This window comes from Pseudonaja textilis, chromosome 2 (genome assembly GCF_049901715.1).
Source record: "Pseudonaja textilis isolate UNSWEBS1 chromosome 2, rPseTex1.2, whole genome shotgun sequence".
In the NCBI taxonomy this organism is placed as follows: domain Eukaryota; kingdom Metazoa; phylum Chordata; class Lepidosauria; order Squamata; family Elapidae; genus Pseudonaja; species Pseudonaja textilis.
Window position 1 is genome coordinate 42,547,252 of NC_141991.1, and position 14,094 is coordinate 42,561,345.

The 14,094-nt window shown below is 36.0% G+C and overlaps 1 protein-coding gene across 2 annotated transcripts in view; it reads right to left on the reverse strand.

The window, feature by feature from the left end:
* PLXND1 (plexin D1) overlaps positions 1-14,094 on the reverse strand; it is a 184,223-nt gene that overhangs the window by 82,815 nt on the left and 87,314 nt on the right. For both annotated transcript variants that reach the window (XM_087923737.1, XM_026722891.2), the window contains exons 13-16: positions 7,852-8,003; positions 4,180-4,279; positions 2,990-3,129; positions 2,065-2,229 (exon numbers count right to left, since the gene is read on the reverse strand). In XM_087923737.1, coding sequence (XP_087779863.1) covers positions 2,065-2,229; positions 2,990-3,129; positions 4,180-4,279; positions 7,852-8,003 — 557 coding nt within the window. The remainder of the gene's footprint in view (positions 1-2,064; positions 2,230-2,989; positions 3,130-4,179; positions 4,280-7,851; positions 8,004-14,094) is intronic.

The window sequence follows — 14,094 nt, forward strand, 5'->3', positions numbered from 1 at the left end:
TAGGACAGGACGGTAGGTACGATTGTGCACTTATGCATACCCCTTACTGACTTCTTAAGAATGGGATGAGGTTAATAGTGGATAGTTTAAGGTTAAAGGAGTGAGGGTTAGAGGATGTAACAACAGAGTCAGATAGTGCATTCCAGCATTGACCACTCTGTTGTTGAAGTCTTGCTTTCTGAAATCAAGTTATAAATATAACAATACATCTATCTAGCCTCAAAAATACTCAAACCAGAATATCCCATATAGGACTTCACAAATCATTTAAGCTTCTCTAGGCCCTAATATGGTGTACTTTTATTTATTTTCAGAAACCTTTTCAAAGATGGTGTACTTTTATTTATTTTCAGAAACCTTTTCAAATATGGTGTACTTTTATTTATTTTCAGAAACTTCACTTTCAAAGATTTCTTCATAAACATTTGGGGAATATGGCTTATTTGAAGAAAAATTCTACTTTGTTCAATAATTGGGAAACAAAACTATAGCACCCTAGCAGGGAAAAACAGTGAAACAAATGGAAAGTGTAATATGGTGATCATTCCTAAACATTTCATTGCTGTCTTTGATTGAGTTTTTGATTTGACTTCAGTACCAGTGCTGTTGATACAATATCATTTAGCATTAAATTTATTTCAATCTTAAATGTACATTTTTGCCAAGCATAAGCTGCTACATTTTGTAGCTGCCGACATACATTTTTGTGCTACTTCTCTTGATCCTCAGAATAAAACAATTAAGATAATTTTACATCAAGCAGTGAGAACTGGAAGTGTCATCACTGCTCACTTTCAAAGATTTTTCACGCATGTTAAAATTTGGTCTCTGTAATTAAAAGTCAAAATTCCCTTTAAAGAACTATTAAAGATCAGGAGCCTTGGCCTTATACACACACTCTGAGTGACATGGTCTTGAGGTACACTTGCTCGTTTCTTTATTCACATTACGTTATTATACTTAAATAAGTATTAAATATAGACATTCAGAAAGGAACAGGAGCCCTGAGGCCTTGAAGAAATGACATCAAAGGCAATGTATTTTGAAAGCAAATATACCAGTTTCTTAATAAAAAATATGCAACCTATATAAGATGTGAGGACCAATAAAATAATACTATTTTATATGGATTTGCCCAAAGTTTTTATATGATTTGAAGCATATAAAATTAACATTTTTCTTATTACTTGGAGTTCGTGCTCCTAGTTGAAACTGGGTTAAGAGTGAACAAGTGCTTGGCTCATCAACTATACTTTTCACAGCAAATCTTTCCAGCTATGTTGCATGAATACAGCATATTGAGCAAAGGGGCATGGGGGTAAAAAGAATTCCTTCCATAAAAATGGGTTAATAAAACATACCGTAACTTTTTTCAGAAGTTGAACCAATATTGTCTATAATATTTTAGGTATAGGTTAGGTTCTAGATCTGAATTTCATGCACTGAGAGTGTTTTGAACTATTTCCCAGCCAGCTGGGTAGAGAAAAAAATTATTGAAGACCGTCATGTGAGCAAGATATTTCTGAGAAACCAGGCCCTGTTCTCACTGAACTGTACCAGGCCTTACTTGGCTCCTCAATGAGCCACTATACCAGGATTGTAGCTCGTCTTCATTTGCCTCACCACATCATGAATCTGGCCTTGTGCCCCATTCAGCTGCATCAATGACTGGATTCCAACAATCCTTATTATACAAAGTATATTGCATTACCTAAATTTCAGTGAAGAATGGGTATGTGGGGACAATCCTTTTACCAGGAAGCAAAAGAGAAGGTGAAATGGGGTCAGTCTCTGCTGTGATGTACTAAGAACGAATCATCAGAAAGCCTGAGGACTTCCTGTGCTATCATTCCAAGAGTGCACTAACAGTGGTTGCTTTCTGACTAGCATGCCCCGTCCTTGTCTCTATACCAAATAAAATCATTTGCCCTTGGACAAAACAGGCATGGAAGTTGCCTCTTCCCTATAAACTATAATCTTCAGAATAAGATACACAACTTCTATGAATGCACTAGACTTAACCAAGACTACTTCTGCAACATCTCACAGAGAAAGATATCTTACCTGACTGGACTCTTTTTGGGGTTGATATCTGTTATACTTGGATTTTTCTCATACTGAAATTTATTAGAACCAATGCAAGATTTGTCTTCAAATTGGACACAGACAACCACATGGGTAATAGTTTCCACACTTGGCATGGTACAAATGATGGTGGTATCAGTGCGACTATAAAGAAAAAATAAACATTTCTGAATTTAACTCATGGACATGCCCAATTCTATAGTGAGAACCTACGATGCATGACATTCGCTTGAAAGATTATAAATAACAAAGGATTATGAAACTGTGACAAAAAAAGGAAGAATACTGAAGAATATATCCAACTCAGGATTGGATTGTCGGATGCTTGGCATTCATTGAAGGCTGCTTCATGGAGTTGCTTGATTGTGAGATGGGTGACATATAAATTTAATAAATAAATAAATAAATACATATAAAAAAGAAATCCAAGTTAAGAAAACCCCAAGAAACATTGCTTTCCAATTTCTGTTTCTGATTCTGTATCAAAATGCGGTATCCCAAATAATCCTATTTTTGAAAGTTTTAGCATTTGCAGATTTGGAAATATTGTAATTATACAATATTCAGAAATAAATTGAAATTACTGTCAGATAGACATTCTCTATAAATTATTTGATCTAAGCAGAACTTGTTTATCATTACAAAACAGTTATATAATAAAATTATATAACACTAATACCAAGTCTACGCTATCCATCAAAAGTATATCCTTTAAACATTGGAAAAATAATATAAGTAATGATAAATTTATATAGAAGCCCCATACTTATCAGCTCAACCACCAATTTATACTTTGGAAAATGTATTTCTAAGAAAACTTTCTTATTCAATTAATTTTCTGTTATGAAAAGTATAATTTTTAATCTTTACAGCTGCATCATGTTTCATTCTGAGCAGTATTTACCTGATGTCCCTGCATTCTTTTGTAGTATTAAGCAAAACTCGAAGCTTGGATCCTATACTGAGATTATTTCCTGTGATAGTTACTTTGGTACCTCCAGCTTTTGGTCCAACAGATGGAGACATAGATTTCACTACTGGAAGCTAAAAAGACAAAAAAGAGGAATGTCAAGAAGATATACTGGTTTCCTAGTTTGTAGTGACATCTCAGTTCAGAAATGTAAATACTGCAAATATTTTTAAAAATTGCTTGTGACAAGTCCTATTATCATTCTCCAACAACAAACCAAAGATGTTAAAAATATCATAGGGAAAAATAATTCTAAGTTAATTACTTGGAAATCAATCACACTGATTTAGTACTGCATGGTATAAAAACTATTAAATGATATTGTTACATTACTTACAAGATTAATGTAAAACATTTGGAAAGAGTTGTCCTTAATAGCCTGTCTCTTCATTTTTGTCCCACCTGAATCAGACACAGTGCACTGGATGGGAGTTACCTTCGTTAAGGTAACCATTAGTGACAGTATGTTTACAAAAAGATGGGATCTAATTGTGAGTTTTTCCTTCATATGATATCTATGTTAATATCTTTATTGACTGTTTCCTAGTATGATTTGATTGCTTATTGTACCCTATGACTATTATTAAGTGTTGTACCTTGACTCTTGATGAATGTATCTTTTCTTTTTATGTACACAGAGAGCATACGCACCAAGATAAATTCCTTATGTGTCCAACCACACTTGGCCAATAAAGAATTCTATTCTATTCTGTTCTGTTCTGTTCTGTTCTGTTCAAATTATCCTAACTTGTCAACTACTTCCACCCGATTTAAATTGCTTTTCCAAAACCTACTTTCTGGCCTGATGGAAAAAACAACAACAAAACTTACAGATCTATCTAAAAGACATACTTTACATAGAATAGGATAGGCTGTTTACTTTAAGAATCATTTTAATATAATGTGCATGCTTGGGGTATCACCGTAAAAGTAGGTAGATCTGGCTATTTTGGTGACACAGATAGCCTCTTTAATTCTCAAGGACTCAGTGGATAAGACATATTTGAATGTTAATATGTCTTTATTAATTAATGATATATTTCACATTTGTTTGTGCATATCACTGGAAATCACATTTTTCCTTATGATAATTCATGATTAAAAACTCAGCAGAAATTACGTACTATATAAGAAAATCGCTCCTTGGATTTCCCTTCTTTGCTCACATTAACTGTCACCACATCAGAAAATTCTTCTGTTGCTTCTCCAGTCCAGCAAACAATTCTGTGTAAAAAAGAGATTTTGACTGAAAAATAAGAAATGTGACCAGACTACAAAATATGTCAAGGACAGACAAAATATTAACTTATGGCTCTTTGAGTATTGCTTTTGTTTTATTTTTTAAAGAGCATTTACATTTTTAAAAAGCTGGCATACTGTATTATTTTTATTTCCAAGAATGCCTCTTTCTCCCATGTGGGCCTCATGAGCAATTTTTACTGAAAAAACAATAAGTCACATAATATTATTCCGCTACAAATTCTTTATTATCCTTGACAATTCAGAAGCAATGCAACAACCTGAAATTATACATAGCAATCTATGTAAAATGAGATATTTAGGAATGGACAATTCTGTCCAAATCAGATTAAAGTCAGAATCTATATGCCCATTTCAGCTGTTTGTCACTCATACGTACTGATATTTCTGAAATTCTGTTACCAATTCTTACGATTACAGACTCGTGAAAATCTGATCATTATAGTTCATTCTGGAAATGTGCAGTTGACCAAAAAAACAAAATATTTTTTAAATAGTAATGTGTGTCCTGGTGGTCCCATTATTGCCCCGTGATGGTTTACTAACTCTATATTTCTTAATATGCATAGATCACGTAGATGTGAACATGATCACAGGAATCTTCTTTGAATTATATACAAACAAATCTGAATTCATCTGATTTTTCCAGATTGTCTGGAAAGACCAAGTAACTCCATATTTAATATCTTGATTTGGCTGATATGTACTTGCTTTCAATTCATGAACTACTGATGTAATGGAATGATTGATCAATATTATTCTGTTTGGTCAAAGTTTGGTGATATCTTTCAAACATGTCCTGAAAGGCTTTCAGTTGATATATAATATAATCTTGTTGTTTATTTTAGTTGCTTGTTTTTGTGGGTTGTTTTTTTTTTGCTTTTTTGATCTTTTAGGTTTTTCTCAGTTTTTTTCTGTTTTACAAATTTAAAAAATACTTTTAAAAAGCAATTTCATTATTTAAACGTGCTGGTAGCTTCTGCTTGGAATAGGATTTGAAATGTAAAGAATGTCTGCATCAAAAACCACTGCACTGCTTTAATTAATCGAACCATAATTTTTTCATTATCCTTTGACCAATGTGCTATTTATGCATTTTTCATATACATGAAGAATTTTTCCAGGAACTACACTGTGTTTCTTGGATAACGCCAATAACCTCAATATTACTATTACCAATACAACAAGGATTTTTGTTTTCTACTGATTGGTTGCTATTGTAAAATAATAATATTGTTGTGGTGAATGCATGCATACTTAGCCAGGGGTGTTATGGGAGGGGAGAGGTGATTTAAAACTGAACTGTAGCCATTGGGACATTCACCATATCCCCATCCACCACTGATGCCCTTTTTCAATTTTATTCTGTCATACAAGTTACAAAACAGAGAGTTAGGAATGATTTCTGGAAGATAAACAGTGTCCTGCATATAAATGTTTGAAATGCCCCCTTTTCCTGCACAAAGAATGTCACTTCTGGTCAATATTATTGCTATTAAAAGATTTTATACTGAAGTAAAAGCTGCAACAGTGGCTATGATGGAGAAACTTTTAAAATATAATACTGTACTTGGCCAGAAAATTGAAGGGCCATTATAGGAAGTTATAAGTGTAATGATGCTTTAATTCATAAATACCCAGAAGTAGAAAATATATCAGGGACAATACTAAGCTGTAATAAGCATGTTTAGGCCTTAAATCACATAAATTTATTTTAATTATGATGCATTTTGGCATGGCTATTTTATTAATTCAAGCATACTTATCTCTACTTATATCCATCAACTCTCCATAATGTATAATCTGTGTATCTTTCAAAGTTAAATGTAGTTATAGTGCTTTTAGTAACAGAACAATAAAGAGTCAGTAATTCTAGACTGCTTATTTGCTAAACTCTTTAACCTTGGTTCTTGAGTGGGTATTCCATTTACAGAATAAAAGAGAATTTTTCTTATATGGATGATTTCATTTCAAAGCAGGATGTAGACAAGTCACCTTAGCTGGTTGGAAGTCTGTCTAGTTTCAGTAAAGAAGACAACTGCAAAAAGTATGCGGATGTGAAAGTAGGGGAAAAATTGATAGAACTGCAGAAATTGTTTCTAAACTATAATAGCATGGGGATCAGCTGTGGAAGTTTTATTACACTTGTCACCCTAAGTTCTTCCCTGTCTATAAGAGATGAAGAAGCTCTGGACTTTGTGGATTACAGTCCTTTGTTACATAAAGACAGCTAATTAAAGAACAACTTATGCTTGTCAGTGAGGTATTACTTTATATAAAAAGTAATTTCCTTACTTACATTATCTGTGCATTTAAAAAAAACATGAAATGTATGTATTTTTTTCAATCAGAACAACAATATATAGAATAAAGAAAGAGCTTGTATTCTAGGATGTGAATGCTTCAAGTTTTTTTTTTAGTTTTGTTACCTATCATTTTGAAAAAACTTCATTACAAATGAAAAGATTTATATGTGTGTGTGTGTGAGAAAGAGGAGGGGTGGGGAGGAAGGGAAAGGGAAAGAGAGAGACAGAAATTTCTTCTGGAAATGGTGTGGCCCAGGTAGTTTCTGTAGGAGACAGACTAGGGGAGGAGTCTGTTAGTCATGGGAGGTAGCCAGAGAAGGAGTCAAATGGGGACTTAGTCTAGAATTTCTATGTGGGTGTAAGAAGTGAAATCCAGTTCCTCTTGCGTGAAGTTGAACCTTATCTAGTCTCACTCAGGTACAAACCATCAGTATGAGAACATTTCGGCAATAAAACATCTGAATTCTTTGAGTGTGGGTCTGGTTGTTTGCACCAGATGGTTTCATTCACTGAGTCAGTAAGCAAACAGTAGCTGTTAGTAGTAACAGTAACAGAAGTTAAGGGCTGAATATCCTGTTATCAATTTACATATTAACAGATTCATGCAATCCTCTAGGCTAGTGGTAGCTAACCTTTTTGGGCTCCTGTGCCAAAAATTATGCATGTACTTGTGCTTGCACGCTTGCATGCCAGCACTCATAAGGCATTGTGTGCACTCCCCCACCCCCTGCGCATGCAATCCCCCTACTGCCCTCTTATTTGCACTGCGCCTCCCAGCTGATTTTTGCCCGTTTGAGGCCTTTTTCAGCTTCCCAGAGACTTGAGGAAAACTTCTGCAGCCTTTGCAGGCTGAAAAATGGGCCCTTTTCATCACTTCTGGTATTTTCGGAAATACAGGAAGTGACAAAATGACCCTATTTTTGGCCTGCAAACACTTTCCTCAAGCCTTTGGGAGGCCGAAAAAGGCCTCAAACAGGCCGAAAATCACTATGAGGCATGCACATGCGCAGTGAGATAAGTTTGCCTGTGGCTCGCATGCCAGCACAAATGGTTCTGCATGACATCTGTGACATGTATGCCATAGGTTTGCCATCATGGCTCTAGGCAATCATATACCAAAGCCATCACATATCTGAACCATGAAGCAAGAAAGGATCAATCAACTAAAAAGGACAAAATAAACCATTCCCATGTGCTGGATTTCAAAATAATTTAGCTTGAATTACTCACTCCTCGGAGACTATATATCTGTCCTGAAGTGGTGAGCATTTCACATTTCCTATCTTGACAGCATTAACAACATCACTGAATCTACGGCCAAGATTTCTCCCTCGAATTGTGACCTGAGTTCCTCCTTCCAAGGGTCCATTCAGAGGCTCAATCTGCAAGTTCAAAGAAAACTGAATGAAAACAGCTGAAAACAAAGGGGGGGGGATTTTTAATTCGCTCTAACAAATAAGCCATATCGTTAACATTCATATATGATTTAAACTTTTAAACTACCTCTCATCCTTCTAGAGGTGGGTGGCTCAGTGGCTTAAATGATGTCAGAGAAGCTCTATACTATGCTGGTTCAAGTCCTACAATCACATGACAGAGTAAGCTCCTGTCAGCTGCCTCAGCTACTGCCAAGCTAGCAGTTTGAAAGCATGTAAATGTGAGTAGATAAATAGATACCACTTTGGTGGGAAGGTAACAGTGTTCTGTGATTTGCTATATGCTTTGCACTGCAGTACGATGTTATGCTGGCTACATGACAACAGAAACATGTTTGGACAGTGGCTCAGTGGCTTAATAGATGTCAGAGAAGATCTATACTCTGTCAGTTCAGGTCCCACCATCATAGGACGGAGTAAGCTCCTGTCAGCTGCCTCGGCTAGCAGTTTAAAAGCATGTAAATGAGAGTAGATAAATAGGTACTACTTTGGTGGGAAGGTTACAGTGTTCCATGTTTTTCTGTATGTTTTGAACTGATGTTATGCTGGCCACATGAGCGCAGAAACATCTTTGAACAGTGCTGGCTCAATGGCTTAATGAAACAGATGAGCACTGCTCCCTAAAATTGGCATATAACTAGCAGAGTAAAATCCCCAGAGACTCCTTTACTTTACTTCATCCCGCTAAAACATCATTTCATAATAGTGTGAAAGGAATGTAAAAACCAACAAGATTAGCCAATGATAAACTGTAACATTTCTGGATGGAAACAAAACCTGTGGAACTGAGCTTCTAAAATTCTACCATGATCAATAAAATAATTTGTGAGAAGATTATTCACAATTGATTTAGTACCGTCATTCCCTAACATCTATGTTATCTGCAATGGAATTATCCATTTTGTAAGTGTGATGGTTAGAAGCTGCAACTGTTATTTTACAACAATACCAAATCTCAGAGGAGATTTCATTTGTCACCACTTGTTTTTTTTTCTTTCATGAGCCTAAGTCACTGATTTCACAGGATGTCTGAGTTACCTTAATAACCTACAATTAGAAAATTGTAGGCTATTTGTCCTTTTGTGACAAATAACCTTTTGTGACAAATCTATAAAATCAACTATAAAGGAACAGCAGCCTTCCTTCCTGGAAGTTCAGTTACAAAGCCTGCAGCTTGCCTTTCCCTGTAGCTGCTGCCAACATAATATGACGTCAGCCAGGACAGAAGGTCATCAGCGGAGGGGGTTTCTTCCGCCAAGCTGCTTAAACTTGATAATGTCCCTGACTTCACTCCTCCAATAGGTTTACAGTTTCCTTGTCTTCTTCCTCTCAGGACAACTCTAGGGACACTAAAAAAAACCCCTTGTTTATTTTTGAAATGGAATATACAGCATCTGCTAAGGAAATAGCATCCTAGTCTAATAACGCTAATGCTGATGATTTGTTTTCACTAGTTGCTTTTGGCAGAGAGCAAGGGGCTCAATTTCCTACATTGTACAGTGGAATTGAGTGGGCCTCATTAGCATTTCCTCTGCATTGTTAGACCAAAGAAATGGAAACATATTTTAAATATTAGTAATAAATTAGCTACTTGATTTTGAACAGATGAGGAACTTACCAACTCTAAGCTCCCTGGGTTGATTAACCTTTGCTGAGTTAACTACTTTGTCTGTTAGAATTCTTTAATTTAATATACAGCTAGTTTCCTATATGGAGATTGCTAAATAAACTATATACAGATAGTCCTCTACTTACAATAGTTTACTTAGTGACCATTCGAAATTACAACAGCCCTGGAAAAAGGGATTTCTGACCGTATTTCACATTTACGACTGCTGCAGCATTCTCATGGTCACATGATCAAAATTCAGATGCTTGGCAACAGACTTGTACTTATGACAGTTGCAATGTCCTGGGCTCACGTAATCATCTTTTGTGACTTTCTGATAAGCAAAGTCAACGGGCAAGCCAGGCTCACTTAACAACTGTGTGACTGATTTAACAGTTGCAGCGAGTCACTTAGCAAATGTGGCAGGAAAAGTCATAAAATGGGGCAAAACTCATTTAACAAATGTCTCACTTAGCAACTGACCGTTTGAGCTCAATTGTAACCATAAGTCGGGGACTACCTGTATTGCCTTTGCAGATTTTGATTAGAGACAAGAATATTCAGATATGTTACCAGTTCTACATTTGTCAAAAAGGTGAGCTACTGACACAGATGAGGATATTGATGATGCCATACATTCATCACACCATAGGTAACAAGGAACGTGACACGTGAATTCAACAAGAGGAAAAGAAAGAGGCTATTTGAGGGGCTGCCACAGGGAGGAGGGGGTCAAGCTATTTTCTAAAGCGCCTCTAGGCCAGACAAGGAATAATGGATGGAAACTGAACAAGGAGAGATTCAACCTGGAAATAAGGAGAAACTTTCTGAGAGTGAGAACAATCCACCAATGGAACAGCTTGCCCTCGGAAGTTGTGGGAGCACCATCACTTGAGGCTTTCAAGAAGAGATTGGACTGCCATTTGTCAGAAATGGTGTAGGGTCCCCTGCTTGGGTGGAGGGTTGGACTAGATGACCTATAAAGTCCCTTCCAACTCTGATTATCTGGTTATCTGTTATCGATTCGATCTGAAGGATTGCATGTTGAACTATGAGGGTTGGAAAGCTCATGTCCTGAATAATTGCTGACTTCAAGGTGTGTGTGTTCTGTGACTTCCTAATGACTCATTGTAGGTGATAGAGTGGCTGATTTTTTTTTAAATAACTAAATACAAAAAACGAAGAAAAACTATAAAAAATGTAAAAGAAGAAAAGCCAAGAACAGAAACAACCTATAGACCATATATTCGCATACAAACACTCATAAAGTTGTACAGTAACCATTTTGATGAATGGAAGCTATAATTTGTTGCAGTCATCATGGCTAATCTATACTGACAAATTCTGCAAAGCACCAAATAGTTGGAGCCACACGTTTCTCTTTCCAGTGTTAAAAAAAAAAAGAACGATGAGTGAGTGCTTCTGGAGGAATAATCAGAAACAGTATTAAGAGGAATATAAGGCAGCCAGATTCCAGGGAATTAGCCCAAAGAACGAACTGACAGGGACAAGTGATTAGAACTCCAGCATGGAAAAGTATAATCAGATTTTCCTTTAAAGTTAAAAAATTTACTTGGCAATGTGAAAACATGGAAATTAAATGAAATCTTTTCTAGTTTTGCTGCGCTAAGAAGCAACAGTGTAGATGAAGGATTAGATTGCTGCAACATGATCTGCAAAGGCTGCAGCCTGTTTTTCTTGAAGACAACCAGGCATGTATTTGCAGTGAATGCAAGTTTAGGAAGGAATCCCTTCCTTCCAGTACATATAAATGACACTTCAGAGAAGCATCTATTACCATACAGATAGTCCTTGACTTACAACAGTTCATTTAGTGAGTGTTTGAAGTTTAAAAAAGCATCAAAAAAGTGACTTATGGCCATTTTTCATGCTTACAACTATTGCAGCATCCCCATGGTCACATGATCAATGTTCAGATGCTTAGCCACTGGTTTATACTTATGACGGTCGCAGTGTTCCAAGGTCCTTCTAACAAGCAAAATCAATGGGGAAGCCAGGTTCGCTTTACAACCATGTTACTAACTTAACTGCAATTATTATCCATGTTACTAACTGCAATTATTCACTTAACAACTACAGAAAGAGAGGTCTTAAAATGGGGCAAAACTCACTTAATAAACCTGTCACATTAGCAATAGAAATTTGGGGCTCAATTGTGGTCGTAAGTCGAGGAATACCTGCATTACTTGAGATTTTTGAAAACTTTCAGAGAAAGCACAATAATCAGGGCACTCAAGTAGCATTTTTAACCCATCCTTCCAGTTCATGATAAATACAATGAAAGGAAAGTAGAACACTGCAAGTCAATAACTATGCAAATAATATTAACAGAAGAGATTGGGTAAGATGGTTATGCATGCTGTTCATGATCCTGTGCATACTTCATGGTGCATCTTGCCGCACAAGCGTGTGTTGTTGTTTTTATCTCTTTTTTGCCTTCTCTTGGACTTCAGGTGTAAAATAAGGAATTGCTCAGATGAACATGGGCATGTAGCTTTACCCAAGAAAAAAAAAAAGTGCCATTGAGTACTATAAAAGTAATGCATCATAAAGTAAGTTTGATTTATTTTCTGAATCATGACTTCAGGTTCCAAAGCAGTCTTGGAGGCTGGTTTCTTATTTTGGTCTAGATAACCAAATTGGGTAGCAGAGAGCTTCATTTTTAAGTGAAAGCAGTTATTGGTGAATTATGGGTTCCAGGTGAGACTCAAGAGAAGATAATCACCTCTACTGTTTTCAATAGATGGAGAAGAATAGGCTGATAGAAAAGCTGAAGAAGATGCTACTGAAAAAAAATTACAAAGCTATTTTTACTCCTGAATCATTAAAGATACCAGAGACAGAGAAAGTGACTAATTTGGAATTGCTTATTTTAAATGCTCTTTTTCATGATTGAAACCAATTAAAAACTTCAATGGAAGCAATACATTAGTTGCCTGAATCTCCTGATAAGAGCATGATGGAGTTAAAAGAAATAGCTACTGTCTCTCACAAAGCAAAACTAAATTAACTCAAAAGTGCTGATAAACAAGGTACTAAAGATGTTGAAAGAATGTTGAATGATGATTACCTGGCTGATAAAATTAGTTGGGGGGAAAATATCTTAGTAATAAACTGGAAACAAAACAAGAGGCAACAGCATGATATGGCTGCAAAGAAACCAAATGAGAGTTAGATGGGTAGTATCTATATGTAATATAAACAAATAAACAAATAAATAAATGAAGTTAGTTAGTTTTCAGCTAATCTCAACATTATTTCCAAATCATCTTGGGGATCATTGTTCCATTTGGCCATTCTCCATCTTGAATAGAGCAACTAGTTTCGATAGAGCAGCGGACCCCAACTGTTCCGGCTTGGCTGCCCATCGGGGGAGGGGGGAGAAGGGATGGTTTCATGACAGCGGTAGGCATATTTGCACCTACTGTGCACAAGCATGCCTGCCGCTTTCAAAAATGGAGCTTTGCACGTGAGTGCAAGCACCCACTGCTTGTACAAGTGGAGGTGGATGCATAGACACCCACCTCTCAATGGCCCAGTTCCAAGTGGGCCATGGATTGAGGATCCCCGGCATAAAGTACCATAATTTTAAAATGATTCAATGGTCATTGGAACAACATATTTGTAGAGAAGTGCAACAAGAATGATCAGGAAATCAGAGTAATTGAAGGAGCCAACTGTTTTTAGACTTAAGATGACTGGGTTGGACATGACGGAATTCTTCAAGTACTTGAAAAGGTATCAAGGTTCTGTCCTTTCCCATTCCAGAGTGTAGGACTACAACAATAGACCTAAGATCAAGGAAGGTAGATTCTGACTGGGTATTTAAAAAAATAGTCCTAAAAGTAAGAACAGTGCCCAAAAAGCAAAAGACTCTTCTTTCTTGGAGGTGGAGTATAGGCACACACCTGAATAAAATTCTTTAATTTGAATTCTGGCATTAAGGAGAAGGTTAGACTCAGTGACATTATGGTCCATTATCTCCTGGACAAAAGATATTTACATGTTGACAATCAATCTTGTGTGAACACTTTTTTCCCCCCTCAAGTAACCTGGCTCTTTATTTTATTTTTTTTTAAAAATGTTTTAATTCTTCCACTCATTTAAAAAAAAAAGGGAAATTTATGTTTGCTTGATCTTTTGCTGGATGAAAGCTAGTGTTTGGAAGATTTGAACTGGTATAATGCTATACAACTTTAATGAATCTGGATCATTTAAAGTGAAGGGAATGACATATAGATTCCCTTAAAATTAATAAGTACAATTCCCATAAACTTCCACAGGAACATGCTTTTTAGTCGGGTTATAAAAATGCTTACATTCCCATCTTCTAGGCTTCAGGAGATATATCATTTGAAAACTGTATTCCATGATTTTATTTTCTTATAAAAGGTATTATGTTTACAT